The sequence below is a fragment of the Macaca mulatta genome, chromosome 19 (assembly GCF_049350105.2).
Source record: "Macaca mulatta isolate MMU2019108-1 chromosome 19, T2T-MMU8v2.0, whole genome shotgun sequence".
Lineage (NCBI taxonomy): Eukaryota > Metazoa > Chordata > Mammalia > Primates > Cercopithecidae > Macaca > Macaca mulatta.
Window position 1 is genome coordinate 62002418 of NC_133424.1, and position 26601 is coordinate 62029018.

Here is a 26601-nt window from a genome sequence, read left to right on the forward strand (position 1 = left end):
TCGATCTCCTGACCTCGTGATCCGCCCGTCTCGGCCTCCCAAAGTGCTGGGATTACAGGCTTGAGCCACCGCGCCCGGCCTAATTTTTGTATTTTTAATAGAGACAAGAGTTTCACCATGTTGGCCAGGCTGGTCTCAACTCCTGACCTCAAGTGATACGCTGGCCTCGGCCTCCCAAAGTGCTGGGATTACAGGCGTGAGCCACCGTGCCTGGCCAGATTTTGTTCTTAATGTGAGACCACATTCAATATGCTTAGCTCGTTCTTTCAAACTCCAGCGTGCGCTGTAGGAGCGCTGTTTGCACGGCCCCGCATCCTCGCCTGCCCTGTCCCCAGGGCGCCCACGCCGCGAATGAAGGCGCCACGTCCTTGAGCACCCAAGCCGGTTTATTTGGTCTCCCGCATACACTCAGGCCTGCATCACCGGCCGCGATTTCTCCGCTTGCAGCTTTACTCCAGAGCCCGCGAAGCCGGTACCGCCCTGGGGGAGGTAGAGAGAAGGGCGAGGTGGAGGCCGGCCCGGGGGTGACCGGTGGGGCTCCAGGTGGTAGTGGGGATTCCTAAGCGGGTCAAGGTGAAGCGGGTTGCCGGCTAAGGAGTAGGAGTTGGGGAGGGGGCGAGGAGTAGGAGTAGGAGTTTGGGGGGGCGAGGCGACCGCAGTGGGCATGGATGGACAGGGCGCAGGGCACAGAGAAGAGGGTAGAGAGTGGCGGGGAGGGGCCTTGGGAGGGGACGTGTGAAGGAGAGGGGTGGAGCCTTGGAGGGATGGAGGCAGGGGAGGGGCGGGGCCTTAAAAAATAGGGCGGGGACGGGGCCTGGGAGAGCAGGAGGAAATTGGGGGCCTTACAGAGCAGAGAAGAAGGCGGGGCCTTGGAGAGTTGGAGGAAGGGGAGGGGACGAGGCCTTGGAGGGGGTGAGGGGGTGAGGGGGAGGGGCGGGGCCTTGGAGTGCTGCGGGAAGGGCAGGGGTGGGACTCTCACCCGCTGCAGCACGATGATGTCGCGGTCTGTGAGTTTGTCTCCAGTCACAGGGTCCACCATGTCCTTCCGAATCAGCTTCTCCACGCATTCGAGGGTGACCACAGCCCCACTGCGGTGAGGGCGAAGGTGGGAGACTGATCAGAGGCCGTCCTGGAGACCTACTGGCCCCAAAGCCGGCCCGCCCCGCAGGTTCCCAGGTGGTCCCTTCCCTCCCCTCCTAGGTGACTCACGAGGGCCGCAGCACAGCGCAGGGGGTGGCGTTGCTCAGGCTGTCGCGGGTCACGGCGCACACGTAGCGCTCGCTGCGCGTGATGAGCCCCACGCGGTCCACGGAGCTGTCGAGTGGTGTGAAGTGCACGGGCGTCAGGTCTGACATGCGCAGGGGCTTCCCCGACATGGGGCAGGTCACCGTGCGGGACTGCAAGGGGCGGAGAGAGGCAGGCTCAGTAGGCAGGGCTGGCGCAGGTGGAGAACGGGTGGTCCCTGTGCGTGAGAAGGACGCTGGGGGACCCTGGCGCCCTGGCAGCGAGGGGCGCTGTGGGGGCTCACCGGCTTCTCCAGCTTGGTGGCCTTGGCTTCGGGCGTCAGTGACGGGATCCAGAAGCTGGGCAGCACTTTGTCCTTGTCCTTACTTGGAGGACCCACACTGGGCCCAGGTTGGGCATTATCTGTGGAGGAAGAAAGGGACTCAGATGCCGCCCCCTGGGCCCGCCCAGCCCGCGGCGCCCCGCCCCCCAACCCACCACAAGCGTACTCTGAGTCACCTGGGCTGGTGCCCGAGAGGGCCTTGGCTGTGAAAGGGTTGAGAGGCCGGCTTACGATGGCGGACTCCTTCTCCAGGAAGCCCCGCACATGGTCCTGCGAGGCCGCCCGCTGAAGCTCCTTCTGCTCCTCCCGCCGGGTGCCCCGCTGCTTCTCGTAGGCCTGCGGGGGGCGGAAAGTAGGCTGAGCATCTGCCCGTGAGGGTGGGTTTGGACCACCCTCGGGGTTTGGAAGTATCTTCCTCTCATTTCACAGGTAGGTAAACTGAGGCCTACACAGTGGAGGCAGTATCTGGCAGAGGGTGGTAACTGCCTGGGCGGGTGTGAACCTTACTGCGTTGTATAGCCAGAGCGCCAGACTCAAAGCCCATCTCTGTCACTCTGTGGCCTGAGTGAGCACTATGACCGCTCCTGGCCTCAGTTTCTTCATCTGTAAAACAGGCTAACAGTGGTGACCCACCTCGGCGGCTCACTGAAGGTTACATAAGGTGAGTGTTTAAAGCATGGAGAGCCTCACCTGGCACTCAGCTAAGCGTTTAATTAATGTCACCTGCTGGCCAATTAGGTTTACTATACAGTGCATGCCCCAGACCGTGTTTGGGACGGGGGATGTAGACTCCAGGTCTAAGGGAATGCTAAGGAGCCCAGTCTACAGATGGGCAGGGAGTGAGGACGGGAGGAGTGAAGCCACATCCTGAGCTCAGGCCCGCCTGGCGCACAGCAGGTGCCTAGGCAGTGCTGCAGTTCGAGACCACCCTGGGCCACCCAGCTGAGTGAGGAGGTAACAGTGACAGTGATGGATGCTCAGGAGGGCCTCCGACATTACAACCAGGCTGTGTGGAGGACATGGGCACGGGGGAGCCACTTGCTCAGGACAAAAAGCCCAATAAGCACATGACCTGTAGTGTTTCCTCAGTGCCAACAAACAGGCAGGGGAAGAGGGGGACAGACCCACTGTGCCTCAAATGGGGATAAACAGGGCCCCTCCTACCCATCAAATGGCTTTGTCCATGGAAGGCCAGGCCAGGTTCCCAGTAAAACGCCTTGAGAATGCTCATCTGCCTGCACCTCCCAGGTTCCCTGCTGTGTCCTCTGATTTGGCCCTGTCAGCCCATTTTACAGATGATGAAACTGAGGCCCAGAAAAATGAAGTGATGTCGATTCATTTAGCACATCTTTTTTTTTTTTTTTCTTTTTTTTTTTAAACAGAATCTCGCTTTGTCACCCAGGCTGAAGTGCAGTGATGCCATCTCAGCTCATTGCAACCTCTACCTCACGGGTTCAAGCGATTCTCCTGCCTCAGCTTCCTGAATAGCTGGGATTACAGGCACCTGCTATGCCCAGCTAATTTTTTTTTTTTTTTTTTTGTATTTTTAGTAGAGACAGGGTTTCACCATGTTGGCCAGGCTGACCTCTAACTCCTGACCTCAAGTGATCCGCCTGCCTCGGCCTCCCAAAGTGCTGGGATTACAGGTGTGAGCCACCGCTGCCGGCCCATTTAGCACATCTTTACTAAGGACCTAAGCCACAGGGGGGAAAACTCGAAGTCCAGAAGGGAAAGTGGGCGTGTGTCAGACAGCCACAGGTAGAGTTACAACTATGCCAAGTGCTAACAGAAGAGGTGACTGGGGCAGATCCAGGGGACTGGCAGGAGCTCAGAGGAGGCAGCACCTGGGCTGAAATCGGTGAGGAGGATTTGGCCGGAAGCAGGAGGGGAACGGTGTACCAGGCAGAGGGAACTGAGACTGGAGGGCTCCAAGTGGCTCTGCCTGTGAGCTCAGACTCAAAAGCTCCTGCCTGCCTGTGCCTCCTTCTCCCCATCCCCATCACCTTCATCTGCCGGGCGATCTCCTTCTTCTGGTGCAGAATGTACTCCAGGATGGCCTCACGCTCATACAGGTAGCCATCTGGGCTGCAAAGACAGGGTGCAATGAGGAAGAAAGAAAGTGATCCTCCCGCCTCGGCCTCCTGAAGTGCTGGGATTACAGGCAGGAGCCATCATGATCAGCCCCAAGTTCAATTATTCGCTAGAATTCACAGAACTCAGCAAAGCTGTTACACTCATGGTGATAGTTCACTGCAGTGAAAGGATGCAGACTAAAATCAGCAAAGGAAAAAGGCACGTGGGGCAGAATCTAATAGAGACCAGATTTCAGCTTGCAGCTGTCCTCTCCCAATAGAGTTGCAGGGAAAGTGCTTCATTCTCGCAGCAACAATGTGTGCCACATGTTGTTGCAGCCAGGAGTTCGAGACCAGCCTGGGCAACAAAGTGAGATCCCCTGTCTACAAAAAACAAACAAAAAAGCCAGGTGTGGTAGTGCACCCCCGTGGTTCCAGCTACTCAGGGGGCTGAGGCAGGAGGATCATCTGAGCCTGGGAGATCAGTGAGCCAAGATCTCCTCATTGCACTCCAGCCTGGACAACAAAGTGAAGACTCTGTCTCAAAAAAAAAAAGAAAAAGAAAAAAAGAAACTGAAGGTGGCCTTGGGGGCCCTGATCATTACTGTCTTCTACAAAATATACCACTAATTGAGCACGTATTTAGTGCCTGGACTCAGCACCCGTTAAGCCTTTGTCCTACCATCACAGGCAGGTCATGGGAAGTGTCCGAAGGTGAGCTGCTGTGATGGCCTCGGCAGTGCTCCAAGAGCCCTACACCCCATTAGGAATATGTTCCTTTCCATCTGTTCCACACTATGAAACAGACACTAGGATCATGCCCATGTCCCAGGTCAGAAAACAGAGGCTCTGAGGATAAACTGCTCGTCCAGGGTTCCCTGGCTGTGCAGGTGGCCAGGCCCACACACACAGCCTCCTCCTGGTGGTTCCCTTGCCCTCCCCACCCAGACCTACCCATCCCTGTTCCCAGCTCACGTGACAACAGGATCGTGGCAAGGCTGCAGGGACAGACAACAGCAGTCGAAGTCCTTCACGGCATCCCGGCTCAGTCGAATGTTCTGGGTCCCATAGCCTGAGGCCGCTGGGGACAGAGAGGGGCAGAGTGATGGAGGGGCAGAGCGACAGGAGACATGCCCGTCTCCAAAGCCCCAGAGAGAGAGGCAGAGAGACAACGGGGTGGTGGGGGTGGGGGACTCAGTTGGGAGCCGCTGTCTGTGTGCTGGGGCCATGGGCTGAACCCACAGGGAGGTGTCAACCCTGGAGGGTGAGAGGCAAACAGGCCTGGTCACTGAGTGGCAGCTCAGTGGAGGGGCTGACGGCTGACTCCCCTCCACCCTTCTGGCTGTGACCAAGCTCCAGTGCCTGTCCCTCTTTGGGCCTCAGCTTCTTCTTCTGGAGCATGGGGTAACAACAGCGCCATCCCTGACACTCTTGTTGGGAGGAGTGAGTTCATGCGCAGAAGGCAGGGAACACAGTGCCAGGCCACATGGGGGCGTGGGATCACCCGGCTGTTGTTTACATGGTCATGGCCATCAGTGTGTGTCGGGGGCGGGAGACAGACATCCGGCACGAGGGGAGATGGTGACTCCAAGACACATCCATGCCCCGCCCTGCCCTAGCCCTGCACCTGTGTCCTTCTTCTTCTCGTGGTAGGTGTAGACGGCCCCCGCGGTGCAGTTCTTGCCGTGCCGTGTCATCCTGGGGAGGAAGGGACAGTGGCAGGGCTGTGGTGACCGGAGGCAGGCAGCACAGGGAAGACCTCTACAGCCCTCAGAGCTGATCTGCCCCCTCGATGACTCTACAGCCCTCAGAGCTGATCTGCCCCCTCGATGGGAAAGCGGAGGTGGAGAAGCGGGGTGAGGTGGAGGAGAGGGAGGGCATGTGGTCACCAGGCCTCCTCCTGGAAGTCCCCCTTCCAGACTCACCTAGACTCATTTATATATGAAAATAGCACCTTTACCAACAGAATTCTTTGTTTGGAGGGAAGAGGGTGGGGATCCAGGGTTCAAATTCTACCCACTACTTCAGATTAGCTGGGGTGGTGGCTGTGCCATTTAATGGAGGCAGAAAAAAAAAGACACTAAGGGGGCCACTACTGTTGATGAATCCACTCCACCTTCCCTTCCCCTCCTATCTGGAGGCTCTGACTGAGGCCAAGGCGTGGACCAGCCCCGTGATTGGCTCAAGGCTTGGCACTTAGCCAAGGCTTGACCCAATCGCTGCCTACCAGTCCACTAGCGATTGGATCTAGCGTCTGTGATTATATCTCAGATCGACCAATCAGAGGGCAGGTCAGAGTAGGGCTCTGTGGCTAGGGGAAGAGCTACCTCCACTCCCACTGCGGGTAAAGGAGGAAGAGAAGACCCCAGAATCCTGGAGCTCAATTCAAAAAGCAAAACTTTATTCTGTAAGTTTTCAAACACATACAAAACCAGAATAGCGTAAGGAACCCCATGTACCCATGTCCTGAGGTCCAGCACCTGTCAACATCTTGCCACCCTACTTTGATACCTTTGATCATTCCCCATACTTGAGTGCAAGCCCCACCCTTTTAAAAGACTTTATTGAGACATAATTCACATACCATAAAATTGACTTTTTTTTTTTGAGACGGAGTTTCGCTCATGTTGCCCAGACTGGAGTGCAATGGCATGATCTTGGCTCACTGAAACCTCCGCCTCCCAAGTTCAAGCGATTCTCCTGCCTCAGCCTCCCAAATAGCAGGGATTACAGGTGCCTGCCACCACACCTGGCTAATTTTTTTGTATTTTTAGTAGAGATGGGGTTTCACCCTGTTGGCCAGGCTGGTCTTGAACTCCTGACCTCAGATGATCCACCCACCTCAGTCTCCCAAAGTGCTGGGATTACAGGCGTGAGCCACCGCGCCTGGCCCCTGCATGCTTTTTTATCCCTTAAAAGGATTCAGAGCCAGGCTCAGGGCTCACGCCTGTAATCCCAAAACTTTGGGAGGCCGAAGCAAGAGGACTGCTTGAGTCCACAAGATAGAGATGAGCCTAGGCAACACAGCAAGATCCATCTCTATTAAATTTAAAAAGAAATAAGTTGATGGCCAGGTGCAGTGGCTGACACCTGTAATCCCAACACTTTGGGAAGCCGAGGTGGGGGCAGATCATGAGGCCAAGAAATCAAGATCATTCTGGCCAACATGGTGAAACCCCATCTCTACTAAAAATACAAAAATTAGCTGGGCGTGGTGCAGGCCTGCAATCCCAGCTATTCGGGAGGCTGAGGCAGAAGAATTGCTTGAACCCAGGAGGTGCAGGTTGCAGCGAGCTGAGATTGCACCACTGGACTCCAGCCTGGTGACACAGTGAGACAAAGAAAGAAGAAAAGAAAAGAAAAAAAAAAAGAAAGAAGGAAGGAAGGAAGGAAACAAAGAAAGAATCTAGTAACATTATATACTAGTCTCACTCATCTCTAAGTTGCCACCTAAAAATTCTCCCAAGCTTAAACAGTTGCAAAGGATACAATTTCCAGCAATGTAAATGTGTAGCTAATGGAATCTAAATACTGTAATGATTTAAGACCATTTGAAAAATGCAAGAAAAAGCTCTGCTTTAACAGCAGAAAATTGTACATGTCCTGTTTTTCTCTTTGAACTTGTATTTCTGTTCCACTTCCCTCTCTGCCACCCATTTTTAATCTAGCATCTTTTTTTTTTTTTTTTTTTTTTTTTTTTTTTGAGACAGGGACTCGCTCTGTTGTCCAGGCTGGAGTGCAGTGGTACAATCACAGCTCACTGCAGCGTTGACCTCCTGGGCTCAAGTGATTCTCCTGCTTCAGCCACCGGAGTAGCTGGGACTACAGGCATGTGCCACCACGCCCAACTAATTTTTGTATTTTTAGTAGAGATGGGGTTTTGCCATGTTGCCCAGGTTGGCCTCAAACTCCTGGACTCAAGTGAACTCCTGGCCTCCCAAAATGTTGGGATTATAGGTGTGAGCCACTGCGCCTGGCACATCCTATTTTTTGTGCTTGAAAATTCTTTTGTTTTGAGACGGACTTTTGCTCTTGTTGCCCAAGCTGGAGTGCAATGGCGTGATCTCAACTCACTGCAACCTCCGCCTCTTGGGTTCAAGCAATTCTCCTGCCTCAGCCTCCTAAGTTGCTGGGATTACAGGTGCACGCCACCACACCTGGCTAATTTTTTGTATTTTTAGCAAAAATGGGGTTTCACCATGTTGGCCAGGCTGGTCTTGAACTCCTGACCTCAGGTGATCCACCTGCCTCGGCCTCCCAAAATGCTGGGATTACAGGTGTGAGCCACTGCACCTGGCCTGAAAATACTTGCTTTAGTGATCACCCTGTTATATATCTCTGCAAGAAAAAAAATATGGATAGGAAATCCTTTTAAACATTTCCCATCGTTCCTAGGCTATGAGTCCAATATTCTTCTAGCAGCGGTTCTCAAAGTGTGGGTCCTAGGACCCACACTTTGGGTCCTCGGTGTGGTCCCCCAACACATTTCTAGGGAGTCTGCAAGGTCAAAACTGTTATCTTAATAATACTAAGACATTATTTGCCTTTCTCATTCTCATTCTTTCACAAGTACACCAGAGGCTCCATGAGGTGTGATACTGCAACACTAAATTAGTAGTAATTTGTTACAACAATGATAGGAAACTAATATAGTCACCAGGGAAACGCACATTAAAACTTCACTGAGGGCTGAGTGCAGTGGCTCACACCTGTAATCTCAGCACTTTGGAGGCTGAGGCAGGCAGATCACTTGAGGTCAGGAGTTTGAGACCAGCCTGGCCAACATGGTGAAACTCCATCTCTACTAAAAATACAAAAAGTTAGCCAGGCGTGGTGGTGCGCGCCTATAATCCCAGCTACTGGGGAGGCTGAGGCATGAGAATCACCTGAACTCGGGAGGCAGAGGTTGCAGTGAGCCGAGATCGCACCACTGCACTCTAGCCTGGGGGACAGAGCGAGACTCCATCTCAAACAAAACAAAACAAAACAAAATAAAACTTCACTGAGATACCTCCCCCCACGTACCACAAGGGCTGCAATTAGACAGAGGGGTGCAGGCAAGGACACGGAGCTACTAGAACCCTCATGCACTGCTGGGGGAGTGCAGACAAGCACAACCACTTTGGAAAGCAACTGTCAGTATTTACTGAAGCCAGGCATATGCCAACCCTATGAGCCAGCAATTCCTCTCCCACATATACACCTAACAGAAGGGTACTCCTGTTTACAAGACACATACTGCCCTATTCTCAATGGCTCACAAACTAGAAACTACCCCACCCCTGTCAGCACAGAGTAGATAAAGAAACTGGGCCATAGCACATAATGGAAACGCCCAGCAATCAGACACAACAGCCTACTGTCATACCCATAGTATAGCTGAATCTCACAGACGCCGTGCAGGCCAGACACCAGACATGCAAAAGAAAACTTACTGGATGGTCCCATTCATGTGAAGTTCAAAAACTCACAAAGTAATTATGACATTAGAAGTTATGTGTGGGTGGGTGTGGTGGTTCGCACCTGAAGTACAAGCACTTGGGGAGGCCCAGGCAGGAGGATCGTTTGAGCCCAGGAGTTTGAGACCCGCCTCAGCAACACAGCAAAACCTTGTCACTACGAAACATAGAAAAATTAGCTGGGCATGGTGGTGCACGCCTGTAGTCGCAGCTACTTGGGAGTCTGAGATGGATCACCTGAGCCCAGGGAGGTCAACGCTACAGTGAGCCATGATTGGGCCACTGCACTCCAGCCTGGGAGTCAGAGTGAGACCCTGTCTCAAAAAAACAAAAAAAAAGTCAGGTGCCTTTGGGAGGCGGAAGGTGGGGTGACTGGGAGGGGCACAGGTAGCCTCTGGGAGGCTGGGAATGTTGTTTCTTGTTCTGGGTGCTGGTTACATGGGTGTGTTTGCCCTGAAACTCGCTGGGTTAGACAGTTATGCTTTCTGTACTTCTTGGTACATGTTATAAAAAGAAATTGGCTGGGCGCCATGGTGCATGCCCAGCCAATGTCTTTGGCTATAATCTCAGCACTTCAGGAGGCTGAAGCTGGAGGATCACTTGAGCTCAGGAGTTCGAGACTAGCCTGGGCAACATATTGAGACGCCATCTCTACAAAAAAAAAAAGTATATAAGGTGGGCGCAGTGGCTCGCGCTTGTAATCCCAGCACTTTGGGAGGCCGAGGCAGGTGGATCATGAGGTCAGGAGATCGAGACCATCCTGGGCAATTCAGTGAAAGCCTGTCTCCACTAAAAAATACAAAAAACTAGCCGGGCGTGGTGGTGGGTGCCTGTAGTTCCAGCTACTCAGGAGGCTGAGGCAGGAGAATGGCGTGAACCCGGGAGGCGGAGCTTGTAGTGAGCCGAGATCGCGCCACTGCACTCCAGCCTGCGCGACAGAGAGAGACTCCGTCTCAAAAAAAAAAAAAGAAAGAAATCAATGGCTCCATCTTGGCCATCATTCCCCCTCAGCCCACCAGGCACGTCCTTGGTCTCTATGTGGCTACAGATTCATCCCTGCATGAACGCGACTCTTGGATTTGACACCTGTGGACAGACATCCTTGTCCATTATGACAAAGCAGTTTGGTACCCAATGTGTAGTATGTGTCCAAGGATGTTTTTCAGATAAATTCTTTTTTCCTTTCTTTCTTCCTTTTTTTTTTTTTTTTTTTTTTTTTTTTGAGACGGAGTCTCGCTCTGCCGCCCAGGCTGGAGTGCAGTGGCCGGATCTCAGCTCACTGCAAGCTCCGCCTCCCGGGTTCACGCCATTCTCCTGCCTCAGCCTCCCGAGTAGTTGGGACTACAGGCGCCCGCCACCACGCCCGGCTAGTTTTTTGTATTTTTTAGTAGAGACGGGGTTTCACCGTGTTAGCCAGGATGGTCTCGATCTCCTGACCTCGTGATCCGCCCGTCTCGGCCTCCCAAAGTGCTGGGATTACAGGCTTGAGCCACCGCGCCCGGCCCCTTTTTTTTTTTTTGAGACGGAGTGTCATTCTGTCATCCAGGCTGGAGTGCAGTGGCGTGATCTTTGCTCACTGCAACCTCTGCCGCCCGGGTTCACGCCATTCTCCTGCCTCAGCCTCTCGAATAGCTGGGACTACAGGCGCCCGCCACCTCGCCCGGCTAGTTTTTTGTATTTTTTAGTGGAGACGGGGTTTCACTGAGTTAGCCAGGATGGTCTCGATCTCCAGATCTCGTGATCTGCCCGCCTTGGCTTCCCAAAGTGCTGCGTTTACAGGTATGAGCCACTGCGCCCGGCCTTTTCTTTCTTTTAAGACAGGGTCTCACTCTGTCATCTAGGCTGAATGCAGTGGTGCAATCATAGCTCACTGCAGCCCCAAACTCCTGGGCTCAAGTGATCCTCTCACCATAGCCTCCCAAGTAGCTGGGAATACAGGCGTGTACCACCACGCCCAGCTAACTTTTTATCCAGACGGAGTCTTGCTATGTTGTCCAGGTTGGTCTTGAACTCCTGGGCTCAAGCGGTCCTCCTGCTTTGGCCTCCCAAAGTGCTAGGATGACAGGGTATGAGCCACTGCACCCAACCCTGCTTTTAAGATAATTTTTAAAGTGGAATCACTAGTTCAAAGGGTGTGTGCATTTAAAATGTGGTTAGAGGCTGGGCTGAGTGCAGTGGTGTTTACAACTAATTGATCACAACCAGTTACAGATTTCTTTGTTCCTTCTCTACTTCCACTGCTTCACTTGACCAGCCAAAAACATATATACACACATATACATATATACACACATATACATATATACACACATATACATATATACACATATACATATATACACACATCTACATATATACATATACATATATACATATATACACACATACATATATATATATATATATTTTTTGAGACAGAGTCTCACTGTCGCCCAGGCTGGAGTACAATGGCATGATCTTGGCTCACTGCAACCTCTGCCTCCCAGGTTCAAGCAAATTCTCCTGCCTCAGCCTCCTGAGTAGTTGGGATTATAGGCAGGCGCCACCGCGCCCAGCTAATTTTTGTATTTTTAGTAGAGACAGGGTTTCGCCATGTTGGCCAGGCTAGTCTTGAACTCCTGACCTCAGGTGGTCCTCCTGCCTCAGCCTCCCAAAGTGCTGGGATTACAGGCATGAGCCACCATGCCCAGCCAAAAAATGTTTTTGCTAGAATTTACTAGTTGCTCTCCATACAGACTGCACAGGTCTCTATACCTCCAACAACATGAGAGAGCCACTCCTCACAACTTTGCCACAGGGCTTCGTGGGGCCGGCTCTGAGCTGTGCCTGGGTCAGCAAGGAGCCTCCTGTACTGTGCTGTGGAAAATGTGGCATCAGTGAGAGGCTGGGAGAAGATATTTGTAATGCCTACAATCGACAAGGGACTAATATCATTTTTATTTTTATTTTATTTATTTTGAGACAGAGTCTTGCTCTGTCACCCACGTTGGAGTGCAGTAGCACATTCCTGGCTCACTGAAACCTCTCCGCCTCCTGTGTTCAAGCGATTCTCCCGCCTCAGCCTCCCGAGCAGCTAGGATTACAGGTGCCTGCCACCAGGCCCGGCTAATTTTTTTGTATTTTTTTTTTTTTTTTTTTTTTTAGTAGAGATGGGGTTTCACCATGTGGGCCAGGCTGGTCTTGAACTCCTGACCTCAGGTGATCCGGTCGCCTTGGCTTCCCAAAGTGCTGGGATTACAGGCATGAGCCACTGCACCCTGCCAACAAGGGACTAATATCTAGAATGGTCAGTTCTACTATAATGCATGCATTTATAAAAATCACAGCAATATGCAAAATCCTGCAGTCAAAACCACAGGGCTTACAGAGAAAACAGGATTGTGTCACGATCCTCGTAAACTTTGTCAGTGATGCTTAAAGAAAAAGACAAGAACGGAATACAAAAGGAGAGAACAGTTTCACACAGGCGAGGTGGTTAAGACATACCAACATACTCCAAAATATATGGCACTTGACCTTGACAAAGACTTGAAGTTTGTTATGGCAATGGTTGTGGGGTGGAGGGAGCAGCTTGTGAATTACTGTGATGTGGTGGAAGGAGGGTTATCTGAGATCTGATGGAAAGTCCTAGTACCAGATGTGGATGGGTGTGGCTCCTAACACCCGGGGAACTGCGGCGGTGGTATTTGTTTGAAGTGCCGTGTATGTGTGCTTTGTGTATTCCTACACACACACTTATAGCAGAGTGCAGTTTCCTGGATTCACCTTGGATGAGCATAAGCAAATGTGAAATTGGGGTTATGCTCAAATTGTTCCCTGATATATCAACTGCATTGGAATAAATTCACATTTTCAAAATAAGTATTATAGTAGAACTGATGGTACATGAAACTTCAGCAAATCAAAAAGAAAATAAAAGCCACTCCAATAGAAAGATGAGTAAAAGAGGCTGGGTGCCATAGCTCATGCCTGTAATCCCAACACTTTGGGAGGCCAAGGCGGGAAGACTGCTTAAGGCCAGGAGTTCAAGACCAGCCTGGGCAATATAGTTAGACTCCATCTCTAAAAAAAAAAAAAAAAAATTGTTTATTATTTTTTCTTGAGAAGGAGTCTTGCTCTGTCACCAGGCTGGAGGGCAGTGGCATGATCTTGGCTCACTGCAACCTCTTGGCTCACTGCAACCTCCGCATCCCAGGTTCAAGCAATTCGCCTGCCTCAGCCTCCTGAGTAGCTGGGACCACAGGCGTGCACCACCACACCCGGCTAATTTTTGTATTTTTAGCACAGATGGGCTTTCGCCATGTTGGTCACACTGGTCTTGAACTCCTGACCTCGTGATCTGCCCGCCTTGGACTCCCGAAGTGCTGGGATTACTGGTGTGAGCCCACTGCGCCCAGCCTGGGAGGATCTTTAAATCATAGTGCTTGATGAGAAAAGAGTAAAACGAGCTCAATACCATGTAGGCACAGGAAATCTACAGGTGCAGACAATTATACTTTTTTTTTTTTTTTTTTTTTTTGAGACGGTGTCTCGCTCTGTCGCCCGGGCTGGAGTGCAGTGGCCGGATCTCAGCTCACTGCAAGCTCCGCCTCCCAGGTTTACGCCATTCTCCTGCCTTAGCCTCCCGAGTAGCTGGGACTACAGGCGCCCGCCACCTCGCCCGGCTAGTTTTTTTTTGTATTTTTTAGTAGAGACGGGGTTTCACGGTGTTCGCCAGGATGGTCTCGATCTCCTGACCTCGTGATCCGCCCGTCTCGGCCTCCCAAAGTGCTGGGATTACAGGCTTGAGCCACCGCGCCCGGCCTGACAATTATACTTTTTTTTTTTTTTTTTGAGACGGAATCTTGCTCTGTCGCCCAGTTTGGATTGCAGTGGCACAATCTAGGCTCACTGCAGGCTCCGCCTCCTGGGTTCATGCCATTCTCCCGCCTCAGCCTCTGGAGTAGCTGGGACTACGGGCGCCCGCCACCAGGCCCAGCTAATTTTTTTTAATTTTTTTTTAGTAGAGACGGGGTTTCACCATGTTAGCCAGGATGGTCTCGATCTCCTGACCTCGTGATCCGCCCACCTCAGCCTCCCAAAGTGCTGCAATTACAGGCATGAGCCACCGTGCCCAACCTACAATGATACATTTTAAAGAACACTTGGCCAGGCACGGTGGCTCACGCCTGTAATCCCAGCACTTTAGGAGGCCGAGGCAGGCGGATCACCTGAGGCAGGAGTTTGAGACCCGCCTGGCCAACATGTTGAAACCCCGTCTCTACTAAAAATACAAAAATTAGCCGGGCGTGGTGGCAGGCACCTGTAATCTCAGCTACTCAGGAGTCTGAGGCAAGAGAATCACTTGAACCCAGGAGGTGGAGGTTGCAGTGAGCTGAGATTGCGCCATAACACTCCAGCCCGGGGGACAAAAGTGACACTTCGCCTCAAACAACAACAACAACAACAAAAACACTTGCGGGACGGGCGAGGTGGCTCACGCCTGAGGCCAGCAGATCACCTGAGGTCAGGAGTTCAAGACCAGCCTGGCCAACAAGGTAAAACCCTGTCTCTACCAAAAATACAAAAATTAGCCGGGTGCAGTGGGTGCCCGTAATCCCAGCTACTTGGGAGGCTGAGGCACGAGAATCGCTTGAACCCAGGAGGCGGAGGTTGCAGTGAGCCGAGATTGTGCCAATGTACTCCAGCCTGGGTGACAGAGACTAGTCTCAAAAAATAAAGAATAAAAAATAAAGAACACTTGCAGACAAAAGGCTCCACATTACACATATTAGTTGTATTCAGGAAAGATTGTCTCCTGCTCTCAACTAGGCTGCAAGTAAGATCCAGAAGTTGGGGTGGGGAGCACAACCAAGGGTCCCACCGATGTAAAAAGCAACTTCATCTCTATCGCCCCCTTCTGGTTGCTTTGAGAAACTTGCCTTTCCCATTCAAAACTTGAAACACAAACCTCTAGGAGCTACGGAGCTCTCTCTCCCCCTACTGGCGTCTTCTCAGAAGCCACTCTGGGTTTTATGTATATTTACACAGAATCAACGCAAAGACCTTTACAGTTGGATGCGTTTTGACAAATGTATACACCCTTGTGACCTATGGAGATACAGAACCTTCCTATCACCCTAAATACCCCCTCACGCCCATTCCTGATCAATGTGCCCCTTGAGGCAGACAGGGCTGCTTGCAGAAGGGGACCTTGATCAAATACCCCAACTTGACCCAGGGTCCCCTCCACGTGCCAGGCTCCTCCTCCGACTTCCTCCTGACCGCCAAGCTTCTCAGTGAACGTCCAGCACCTGTTGCCTCCCCTCACTCACCTGCCACCCGCTCCCCAGCCCCCACAACTGCCACTCATGAAGGTCACGGTGACCTTCTCGTGGACACATTCCCCACTCTATTCTTAGTTGTCAACTCCCTTGACCCTCTGTGGTATTTGGCTCTAGGCACCTTGGCTTTCCCAGAGATGAGCTTGCTTGCTGTTTTGTGGCCAAGAACTGAGGTTTCAACACAGATGGGAACATTTTCCCTCCAAAAATGGGAGGAACAGCTGTAGAGGAAGCATTTAAACTTTTTTCAATTTTTTTTTTTTGAGATGGAGTCTTACTCTCTTGCCCAGGCTGAAGTGCAGTGGCACGATCTGCAACCTCCACCTCCCGGGTTCAAGCAATTCTCCTGCCTCAGGCTCCCAAGTAGCTGGGATAACAGGCGCCCACGCCCAGTTGTTTTTTTTTTTTTTTTTTTTTTAAGTAGAGACAGGGTTTCACCATGTTGTCCAGGCTAGTTCTGAACTCCTGACCTCGTGATCCGCCCACCTCGGCCTCCCAAAGTGCTAGGATAACGGGTGGGAGCCACCGCGCCCGGCAAACTCTTTGATTTTTAAAACTCAGTGATTTTTAAGATCCTGAGACCAGGCTGGGCACGGTGGCTCACGCCTGTTAATCCCAGCACTTTGGGAGGCCGAGGCGGGCGGATCACGAGGTCAGGAGATCAAGACCATCCTGGCTAACACGGTAAAACCCTGTCTCTACCGAAAATACAAAAAATTAGCCGGGCGTGGTGGCGGGCGCCTGTAGTCCCAGCTACTCGGGAGGCTGAGGCAGGAGAATGGCGGGAACCCGGGAGGCAGAGCTTGCAGTGAGCCGAGATCGCGCCACTGCACTCCAGCCTGGGTGACAGAGGGAGACTCCGTCTCAAAAACAAAAAAAAGATCCTGAGACCAGAAAGTGTGAGCGCCTCCAACCAAGGGTTGAAGAATAGCCAGGTTCGGGATTTATAAACTCCGAAAGCTGAGCTCTCCTGCCCCACACTGTATTGTCTCCTTGGTAGGTCCAATTTCTTTTTTTTTTTTTTTTTTTTTTGAGACGGAGTCTCGCTGTGTCTCCCAGGCTGGAGTGCAGTGGCGTGATCTCGGCTCACTGCAAGCTCCGCCTCCCGGGTTCACGCCATTCTCCCGCCTCAGCCTCCCAAGTAGCTGAGACTACAGGCGCCCGCCACCACGCCCGGCTAGTTTTTTGTATTTTTAGTAGAGACGGGGTTTCACCATGTTAGCCAGGATAGTCTCGATCTCCTGACCTCGTGATCCACCCGCCTCGGCCTCCCAAAGTGCTGGGATTACAGGCTTGAGCCACCGCGCCCGGCCGGTCCAATTTCAAAATAGAAAGCAGACTGCTGCCATCTGCTATCACCAGTATTTCAGAGAGGAAACAGACAAAGAGCAGGAGCAACCGATGTCAGCATCATCCCTGCCTCACAGGACAGGAAACAGGCTCACAGCATCTCCCAGCTGGGAAGTGGCAGAGCTGGGACTCAGACCCAGGCAGCCAGGCTCTGGAACCATTCCTGACAACTGTCAGTTTTCCCAGGAAAGTCACAGTCTCAGAAAAAAGGCCAATCAGGCTGGGCGTGGTGGCTTACACCTGTAATCCCAGCACTTTGGGAGGCCGAGACAGGTGGATCACGAGGTCAAGACAGTGAGACCATCCAGGCCAACATGGTGAAACCCCACCTCTATTAGCTGGGTGTGGTGGCGGGCGCCTGTAGTCCCAGCTGCTCGGGAGGCTGAGGCAGGAGTATCGCTTGAACCCAGGAGGTGGAGTTTGCAGTGAGCCCAGATCACACCACTGCACTTCAGCCTGGCAACAGTGCGAGACTCCATCTCAAAAAAAAAAAAAAAAAAAAGAAAGAAAAGAAAAAAAGCTGCTCTGAACTAGACCCTGGCTCTAAGCATTTCACTGAGTATCACAACACCTCAAATGGTTGAATATCACAGCACTCCACTGAATATCACAACACCTCAAATGGTTGAATATCACAGCACTCCACTGAATATCACAACACCTCAAATGGTTGAATATCACAACACTCCACTGAATATCACAACACCTCAAATGGTTGAATATCACAACACTCCACTGAATATCACAACACCTCAAATGGTTGACTATCACAACACTCCACTGAATATCACAACACCTCAAATGGTTGACTATCACAACACTCCACTGAATATCACAACACCTCAAATGGTTGAATATCACAATACTCCACTGAATATCACAACACCTCAAATGGTTGAATATCACAATACTCCACTGAATATCACAACACCTCAAATGGTTGAATATCACAACACTCCAATGAATATCACAACACCTCAAATGGTTGAATATCACAACACTCCAATGAATATCACAACACCTCAAATGGTTGAATATCACAATACTCCACTGAATATCACAACACCTCAAATGGTTGAATATCACAACACTCCAATGAATATCACAACACCTCAAATGGTTGCCATAAATGAAGAGAGGCACAGAGGCGGTGCCCTAGGTTATGCAGCTAGTGAGTCCTACAGCTGAGTTTGATCCAAGCACCTGTGGCTTTGACCACCCACTGTGCCAGCTGGCTGCAGGCGGCCTCAGGCACTGTGCTGAACTCTGAGAGAGGATCGGACAGCTAGTGTGTGTCTTGTCCTCCCCGAGATCCTGTCTCCTTTCTCCTCCAGAGCACTGCCAAGGTATGCCTCCTCTAAGAAGCCTGCCTCTCCGGGATCAGTTAGGTTCTCCTCACACTTGACCATGCCCTGAGCTACCTCCATTATAGCCCATCCCTTGGTATTTCGGCTCCAGAGTAGGGGCCCCTGGTTGGTGGGGCCTGGGTTGAACTTCAATCTGGGTCCCAGCATTGCCTGGCACCTGGGAGGTCTCAGAGATGTCATGATAGAATCGATGAACCACCTTCAATCCTAGGGCCAGGGGAGGTGGGTTAGCAATGAGCTAACCGTGCAGCTATGACATCATGCCGTTAATACACTCATAATTCATTAGGAACACGTGAATCACAGCAGCACTAGAAGAACAGAAGTAATCATCATATCCTTTAATCCCTTAAGAATCAGACCTTGTGGGAAGCACTTTCCATATGTGAACACATTCGGTCCTCAGGACGACCTCCCCACGTTCTGCCCCTTTTATTTCATTTTATTAATTAATTAATGTATTAATTTTTGGGGACGGAGTCTCACTCTGTCACCCGGACTGGAGTGCAGTGGCGCAATCTTGACTCATTGCAACCTCCGCCTCCCGGGTTCAAGTGATCCTCCTGCCTCAGCATCCCAAGTAGCTGGGATTATAGGCACGCACCACCATGCCCAGCTACTTTTTTTGTATTTTTAGTAGAGACGGTGTTTCACCATGTTGGCCAGGCTGGTCTGGAACTCCTGACCTCAGGTGATCTACCCACCTAGGCCTCCCAAAGTTCTGAGATTACAGGCATGAGCTACCGCGCCCGGCATCGCCCATTTAATAGGTAGGAAAATTAAGGCTTGAAGAAATTGGCCTCTGACAAACCAGTCTCGGGGGGCTTTTCAGAATGGAAGTTGATTAAGTCACTCTCTTCAACTGCTTCTTGGACATTACTCAAGACAAAAACCAAACTGTTCAGACTCGTGTAAGAGAAATGGGAGAATAGGAAAACTGCCATTTTGCAACCTCTGGTGAAATAGTTGACTCAGGCAATGATTGTTGATGGATGGCATTAATGGAGAGGCTGATGGGGCCTGGAGAGTCACAGGATGCTAATTCTCGCTGCTGGAAAAGACACAGTTGTAACTTTACAGTGCGCTTTTCGATGGCTGCCACCCGTCTCAGTCTACTCCCGCTGCCATAACAAAACACCACTCTGGGAGGCTTAAACGATAGACATATTTTCTCCAGTTCCTGAGGCTGGAAGTCTAAGTTCAGGCTGCCAGCATGGTGGAGTTCTGGTGACACCCTCTTCCTGGTTTGCAGATGGCTACCTTCAGTGGCAGAGAGAGCGCTCTCTGGTGTCTCCTGTTTTTTGTGGGGAGTCTCACTCTGTCACCTAGGCTGGAGTGCAGCAGCAGATCTCAGCCTACTGGAACCCCCCCCCCAGGCTCAAGTGATTCTCCTGCCTCAGCCTCCTAAGTAGCTGGGATTACAGGCGTCCACCACCATGCCTTGCTAATTTTTTTTTTTTTTTTTTTTTTTGAGACGGAGTCTTGCTCTGTCGCCCAGGCTGGAGTGCAGGGGCATGATCTTGGCTCACTGCAAGCTCTGCCTCCCAGGTTCACGCCATTCTCCTGCCTCAGCCTCCTGAGTAGCTGGGACTACAGGCGCCCGCCACCACACCCAGCTAATTTTTTGTATTTTTAGTAGAGACGGGGTTTCACCGTGTTAGCCAGGATGGTCTCGATCTCCTGACTTTGTGATCTGCCCACCTCGGCCTCCCAAAGTGCTGGGATTACAGGCGTGAGCCGCCGCGCCCGGCCTAATTTTTGTATTTTTAGTAGAGATGGGGTTTCACCATGTTGGCCAGACTGGTCTTGAACTCCTGAACTCAGGTGATCCACCCACCTCAGCCTCCCAAAGTGCTGGGATTATAGGCATGAGCCACTGTGCGCGGGCGGCCTCCTCCTTTTAAAGGACACCAATCCGTCAGATTAGGGCTCTGCCCTTTCACCTTAATTATCTCCATAAATTATGGCCCTACCTCCAAACATAACCACCTTGGGGAGTGAGGGCTTCAACATACGAATCTGGGGGGACATTCAGTCTATAATGCTGCCTGAAGCCTGAATGAATTATGCCACCCCTGAAAGTGGGGCATCCAGGCCGTATGCAACATGAAGGGGCCACCTCTGAAGTAATCACTTGACGGCTGAACGGAAATTTAATCAAGTCTTTACATTCAATTTCCTGATTCTAGGAAGTCAGGGGATACAGTAGGGAATAACAAAAAACGGCCAGAGAGTAACTGTTTTGAACTTTGCAGGCCAAACAGCCCCTGTAAGTATCCCACTCGGCCCCTGTAGCATAAAAGCAGCCACAGACACACAAATGGGCATGGCTGTGTTCCAATAAAACTTTATTTTTGGATTCTGACACGGAATCACGTACAATTGTCATAGGTCACCAAATTCATTCTTTTGATTTTTTCCAGTTATGTAAAAATGTTAAAAACCAGGCAGGGCGCGGTGGCTCACGCCTGTAATCCCAGCACTTTGGGAGGCTGAGGTGGGCGGATCACGAGGTCGGGAGATGGAGTCCATCCTGACTAACACGATGAAACCCTGTCTCTAGGGCGCCTGTAGTCCCAGCTACTCGGGAGGCTGAGGCAGGAGAATGGCATGAACCCGGGAGATGGAGCTTGCAGTGAGCCAAGCTCACGCCACTGCACTCCAGCCTGAGCGACAGAGTGAGACTCCATCTTAAAAAAAAAAAAAAAAAATTAAAAACCATTTTTAGTTTGCAGGCTGAACAAAAACAGGTAGCAGTTACAAAAGTCAGATATCTGCTGGCTGTTGTGGCTTGCAACTGGATAGAGCGCTTTGGGAGGCCAAGGCAGGAGGATCACTTGAACTCACGAGTTCAAGACCAGCCTGAGCAACATGGCAAAACCCTGTCTCTACCAAAAAAAAGCAGTAGCAACAGGAGTTTTGAGACTAGACTTGAACTTGCTATGGGGAACACAGCAAGACTCCATCTCTACAAAACAAAATGTAAAAAATTAGCTGGGCATAGTGGCATGCACCTGTGGTCCCAGCTACTTGGGAGGCCGAGGCAGGAGGATCCCTTGGTCCCAGGAAGTTGAGGCTGCAGTGAGTTATGATCGTGCCACTGCACCACTGCACTCCAGCCTGAGTGACAGACTGAGACTTTGTCTCTGGGGGAAAAAAAAAAAAAAAAAAAAGGGCCGGGCAAGTTGGCTCACACCTGTAATCCCAGCACTTTGCGAGGCCCAGGCGGGGCAGATCATCTGAGGTTGGGAGTTCAAGACCAGCCTGACCAACATGAAGAAATCCCATCTCTACTAAAAATACAAAATTAGCCGGGCGTGGTGGCACATGCCTGTAATCCCAGCTACTCAAGAGGCTGAAACAGGAGAATCACTTGAACTCGGGAGGCGGAGGTTGTGATGAGCTGAGATCACACCATCGCACTCCAGCCTGGGCAACAAGAGCAAAACTCCATCTCAAAAAAAAAAAAAAAAAAAAAAAAATCAGGATATCTGATAAGGGAATTGCAGTGAGAATATATTAAAAACTAAAAACTTGGCCGGGCGCGGTGGCTCAAGCCTGTAATCCCAGCACTTTGGGAGGCCGAGACGGGCGGATCACAAGGTCAGGAGATCGAGACCATCCTGGCTAACATGGTGAAACCCCGTCTCTACTAAAAATACAAAAAACTAGCCGGGCAAGGCGGCGGGCGCCTGTAGTCCCAGCTACTTGGGAGGCTGAGGCAGGAGAATGGCGTAAACCCGGGAGGCGGAGCTTGCAGTGAGCTGAGATCCGGCCACTGCACTCCAGCCTGGGCGACAGAGCGAGACTCTGTCTCAAAAAAAACAAAACAAAACAAAACAAAACTAAAAACTTACAACTCAATAGTGAAAGGACACCTAACACAATTTAAAAATGGGTGAAGGATTAGAATAGACAGTTCTCCAAAGATCTAGAAATGGCCAATAAGCATGTTAAAAGACACCAGTTCACACCCAGTAGAATGACTATAATCAAAAAGACAGATAATAATAAGTGCTGATGTGGATATGGAGAAACTGGAACCCTTATATATTGGTGGTAGACGTGTAAAATGGTATAGCCATTTTGGAAAAGTCACAGTTTCTCAAAAGGCTAAATAGTCACCTTTTGACCCAGCAATTCCACTGGTAATAGAAATAAAAACATACATCCACACAGGCCGGGCGTGGTGGCTCACGCCTGTAATCCCAGCACTTTGGGAGGTCAAAGCGGGTGGATCATGAGGTCAAGAGATCAAGACCATACTGGATGGTGAAATCCCACCTCTACTAAAAATACAAAAATTAGCCGGGCGTGGTGGTGCGCACCTGTAGTCCCAGCTAGTTGGGAGGCTGAGGCAGGAGAGTCGCTTAAACCTGGGAGGCGGAGATTGCAGTGAGCCAAGATCCTGCCACTGGCCGGGCGCGGTGGCTCACGCCTGTAATCCCAGCACTTTGGGAGGCCGAGGCGGGCGGATCACGAGGTCAGGAGATCGAGACCATCCTGGCTAACATGGTGAAACCCCGTCTCTACTAAAAATACAAAAAACTAGCTGGGCGTGTGGTGGGCGCCTGTAATCCCAGCTGCTCGGGAGGCTGAGGCGGGAGAATGGCGTGAACCCAGGAGGCGGAGCTTGCAGTGAGCCTAGATTGTGCCACTGCACTCCAGCCTGGGCGACAGAGTGAGACTCCATCTCAAAAAAAAAAAAAAAAAAGATCCCACCACTGCACTCCAGCCTGAGTGACAGAGCAACACTCAGTCTCAAAAAAGCAAACAAACAAACAAACATACATCCACACAAAAACTTATATACAAATGTTGCTAGCAGTATTATTTATAAAAGCTAAAAAGTGGAGGGCCGGGCGTAGTGGCTCACGCCTGTAATCCCAGCACTTTGGAAGGCCGAGGCAGGTGGATCACCTGAGGTCAGACGTTCAAGACCAGGCTGGTCAACATGATAAACCCCGTCTCTACTAAATATACAAAAATTAACCAGGCGTGCTGGTGGGCGCCTGTAATCCCAGCTACTTGGGAAGCTGAGGCAGGACAGTCACTTGAACTGGGGAGACGGAGGTTGCAGTGAGCCAAGATCGCACCATTGCGCTCCAGCCTGGGCTACAAGAGCAAAATTTCGTTTAAAAAAAAGTGGAAACAACACAAATGCTCATCAACCGAACAACAGATAAGAAAATAAGTATATCGGCCGGGCGCGGTGGCTCATGCCTGTAATCCCAGCACTTTGGGAGGGCCAGGCAGGTAGATCGCAACTTCAGGAGATCGAGACCATCTTGGCTAACACAGTGAAACCCCCGTCTCTACTAAAAATACAAAACATTAGCCGGGCATGGCGGCGGGCGCCTGTAGTCCCAGCTACTCAGGAGGCTGAGGCAGGAGAATGGTGTGAACTCGGGAGGCGGAGCTTGCAGTGAGCTGAGATCTTGCCACTGCACTCCAGCCTGGGGGACAGAGCGCAAGATTCCGTCTCAAAAAAAAAAAAAAACACATGCTAAGTGAAAGAAGGCAGGCAGTCACAATAATATTTTATGGTTTCATTTGTGTGAAATACCCCGATTAGGCAAATCCATAGATATAGCAGATTAGTGGCTGCCAAAGGCTGGGGGTGGGAAGGACTGGGAGAAAACAGGGAATGACTGCTAATGAGTACCATGGTTTCTTTTTGGGAGATGAAATGTTCTTATAGTGTTGATAGTTGCACAACTCTGTCAACGTACTAAACACCACTGAATTGTATACTTTCAATGGGTGAATTATATGTTAGGTAAATTATATCCCACTAATGCTTTTTTTTTTTTTTTGAGAGGGAGTTATGCTCTTTTGCCCAGGCTGGAGTGAAGTGGCATGATCTCGGCTCACTGCAACCTCTGTCCCCTGGGTTCAAGTGATTCTCCTGCCTCAGCCTCCTGAATAGCTGGGATTATATGCACCAGTCACCACAACCGGCCAATGTTTGTATTTTTAGTAGAGATGGGGTTTCACCATGTTGGCCAGGCTGGTCTCGAACTCCTGACCTCAAGTGATCCACCTGCCTCTGCCTCCCAAAGTGCCAGGATTACAGGCATGAGCCACTGCGCCTGGCCAATGCTGATTTTTAAAACAGGTAGCTGGCAGGATTTGGGTTTGGTCTGTAGAATGTAATTAGCTGATCCCTGGCATGAAGAAACAAGTAAAATGAGGCCAGGCTCAATGGCTCCCACTTGCAATCTTAGCATAGCACTTTGGGAGGCCAAGGCAGGAGGATTGCTTAAGCCCAGGAGTTTGAGACCAGCCTGGGCAACACAGCGAGATCTTGTATTTTTTTTTTTTTTGATACGGAGTCTCGCCCTGTCGCCCAGGCTGGAGTGCAGTGGCACGATCTCCGCTCACTGCAACCTCCGCCTCCCGGGTTCACGCCATTCTTCTGCTTCAGCCTCCCGAGTAGCTGGGTCTACAGGAGCCCGCCATCACGCCCGGCTAATTTTTTTTTTTTTTTTTTTTTTTGAGACGGAGTCTCGCTCTGTCACCCAGGCTGGAGTGCAGTGGCCGGATCTCAGCTCACTGCAAGCTCCGCCTCCCGGGTTCACGCCATTCTCCTGCCTCAGCCTCCCGAGTAGCTGGGACTACAGGCGCCTGCCACCTCGCCCGGCTAAGTTTTTGTATTTTTAGTAGAGACGGGGTTTCACTGTGTTACCCAGGATGGTCTCGATCTCCTGACCTCGTGATCCGCCCGTCTCGGCCTCCCAAAGTGCTGGGATTACAGGCTTGAGCCACCGCGCCCGGCCACGCCCGGCTAATTTTTTGTATTTTTAGTAGAGACAGGGTTTCACCATGTTAGCAAGGATGGTCTCGATCTCCTGACCTCGTGATCCGCCTGCCTGGGCCCCCCAAAGTACTCGGATTACAGACATGAGCCACCACGCCCAGCCGGAACAGTTCTAAATTAAGAGAGATGTAAAACACAATAGCAAAAAACACTATATCCTGATTGCAACAAACCCACAGTTACACTGGACTTGACTCTGCACCACGTAATGGATAGTAGTCTAGAATTACAGTTGTTCTTGTAAAGTGTGATAATGGTATTGTGGTCATATTAGCAATGTTTCTGGTTTTCACACGCGCACCCTGTTAAATAAAATTTATAGAAGGTCATTGGTTAGGACTGAGCTCCTGCACTAGGTTCAACGAACCAAACCAAAATGGAGTCACTCATGCTAAAGTTCCATGCTTCCAAGCCAAAACTAAGTTGATACCCGATCTTCTGAGACATCGGGAGAGAGATAATAGCCAAATCCCCAAACAGCCCAGTTTTAGCCCACCTGATAAAGGAAGTCCCCTCTACTTTAACCTTTAACTTAGAAATTTAATCAAGTTAATCAATTTAACCAACTAGCTTTTTGTTTTCAGTTTCTGACTTTCTCAGCCCTTTGTCTCTGAAAACAACCTCCTCCTCTGCTCAGCTCATCGGAACACTCATGCTATTTTCCATAATTAGATGTTGTTCGATTGTAGATCCACAAATAAATGCCAATTAAGATCTTCTCACTACATGTGTTGTAATTTTGTCTTTTGACAATCCTTAAGTGTCGAGATGCCGAGGATTTGTTTTAATCTCTTTATGGTTAAAAAAAAAAACACAGCAAGTATGGCAAAAATAATAATTGGTAGATTTGGGTGACAGAAATTCCTGTATTCTTCTCTCAGTTTTATGTAAGTTTGAACATTTTCATAAGAAAACATTAACATCAAACTGTCTCAAGGACCCTTCAAGCCCCAAGTTCACAGAATTAGCAGCACAATCAGAATGCGAATCCACGACTGCCTGACCCCGAAGCTCCACACAGGAAAAGGTGAATCCCTGCACCAACCCCGAGAGGGAAGGGGCTATCAAAAACGTGAAGAGAAGGTGGCGATGGACGACTGCACAATCTGGTATCGCCCGCCGTCCCACCACAGTCTGAGAAACTGAGGCCAGGAAAGGAGTTATCTTTCCTCAACTCCCACTGCTTAGACCGCCAGCAATCCCAGTCCACTCCTTCCCTTGGGACCACCAGCAAATCGCCATCATCTACAGCGGAACTGTAACTCTCAGGAGAACTGGCCGATGCTGGCTACCACTTCGCTGAGTTTATTGTGAGAGAGAGTGAGAGTGAGTGAGTGAGAGTGAGAGACACAGAAGGAGAGAGAACTGCCCGATGGACGGTTGGCCACCTCCAGGAGAGTGTAGTTCAGCTTCAAACTTGGGGCGCCCGGACAGCTCTATTAATAATGATTGACAGGGAATCGGGAATCCAAAATCTTGCCCCAGTCTCCCTCAGGACCCCAGATCTCTAGCCCGCAGGAAAGCGATCCCAGCAACACCCTTCCTGCACCGCCTCGAACTTACCTCCCGAACGACTCCCGGTCCCTCGGTCGCTTCTTCAACTGTGCCCCGACACCGGAAAGGAGCACTATTTTCCCCCTCCG

The 26601-nt window shown here is 50.8% G+C and overlaps 1 protein-coding gene and 1 long non-coding RNA gene across 9 annotated transcripts in view; both read right to left on the minus strand.

The window, feature by feature from the left end:
- The window catches only part of LOC144337264 (uncharacterized), a 35157-nt gene extending 17858 nt beyond the window's left edge, over positions 1-17299 (minus strand). Inside the window, exon 1 of the long non-coding RNA XR_013410118.1 lies at positions 17222-17299. This is a non-coding gene — a long non-coding RNA (uncharacterized LOC144337264). The remainder of the gene's footprint in view (positions 1-17221) is intronic.
- Positions 84-26563, minus strand: NOSIP (nitric oxide synthase interacting protein). 8 transcript variants are annotated; one of them, XM_077976656.1, is made up of 10 exons: positions 26522-26563; positions 9163-9255; positions 5267-5337; positions 4615-4720; positions 3571-3652; positions 1744-1903; positions 1529-1647; positions 1210-1397; positions 980-1088; positions 369-480 (listed from the first exon to the last, which is right to left on the minus strand). In XM_077976656.1, exons 3-10 carry the CDS (start codon positions 5334-5336, stop codon positions 409-411), a joined length of 906 nt encoding a protein of 301 aa, XP_077832782.1. In that variant the 5' UTR covers position 5337; positions 9163-9255; positions 26522-26563; the 3' UTR covers positions 369-408.
- Positions 26564-26601: the final 38 nt, after the last annotated feature.

Coding starts and splice junctions, on each gene's coding strand:
- NOSIP (XM_077976654.1), bottom strand. CDS start 5,336: ATGACACGGCACGGCAAGAACTGCACCGCGGGGGCCGTCTACACCTAC. Junction 4,721..5,266: donor CGAGAAGAAGAAGGACACAG/GTGCAGGGCTAG, acceptor CTCTGTCCCCAG/CGGCCTCAGGCTATGGGACC. Junction 1,398..1,528: donor CCACCAAGCTGGAGAAGCCG/GTGAGCCCCCAC, acceptor CGCCCCTTGCAG/TCCCGCACGGTGACCTGCCC.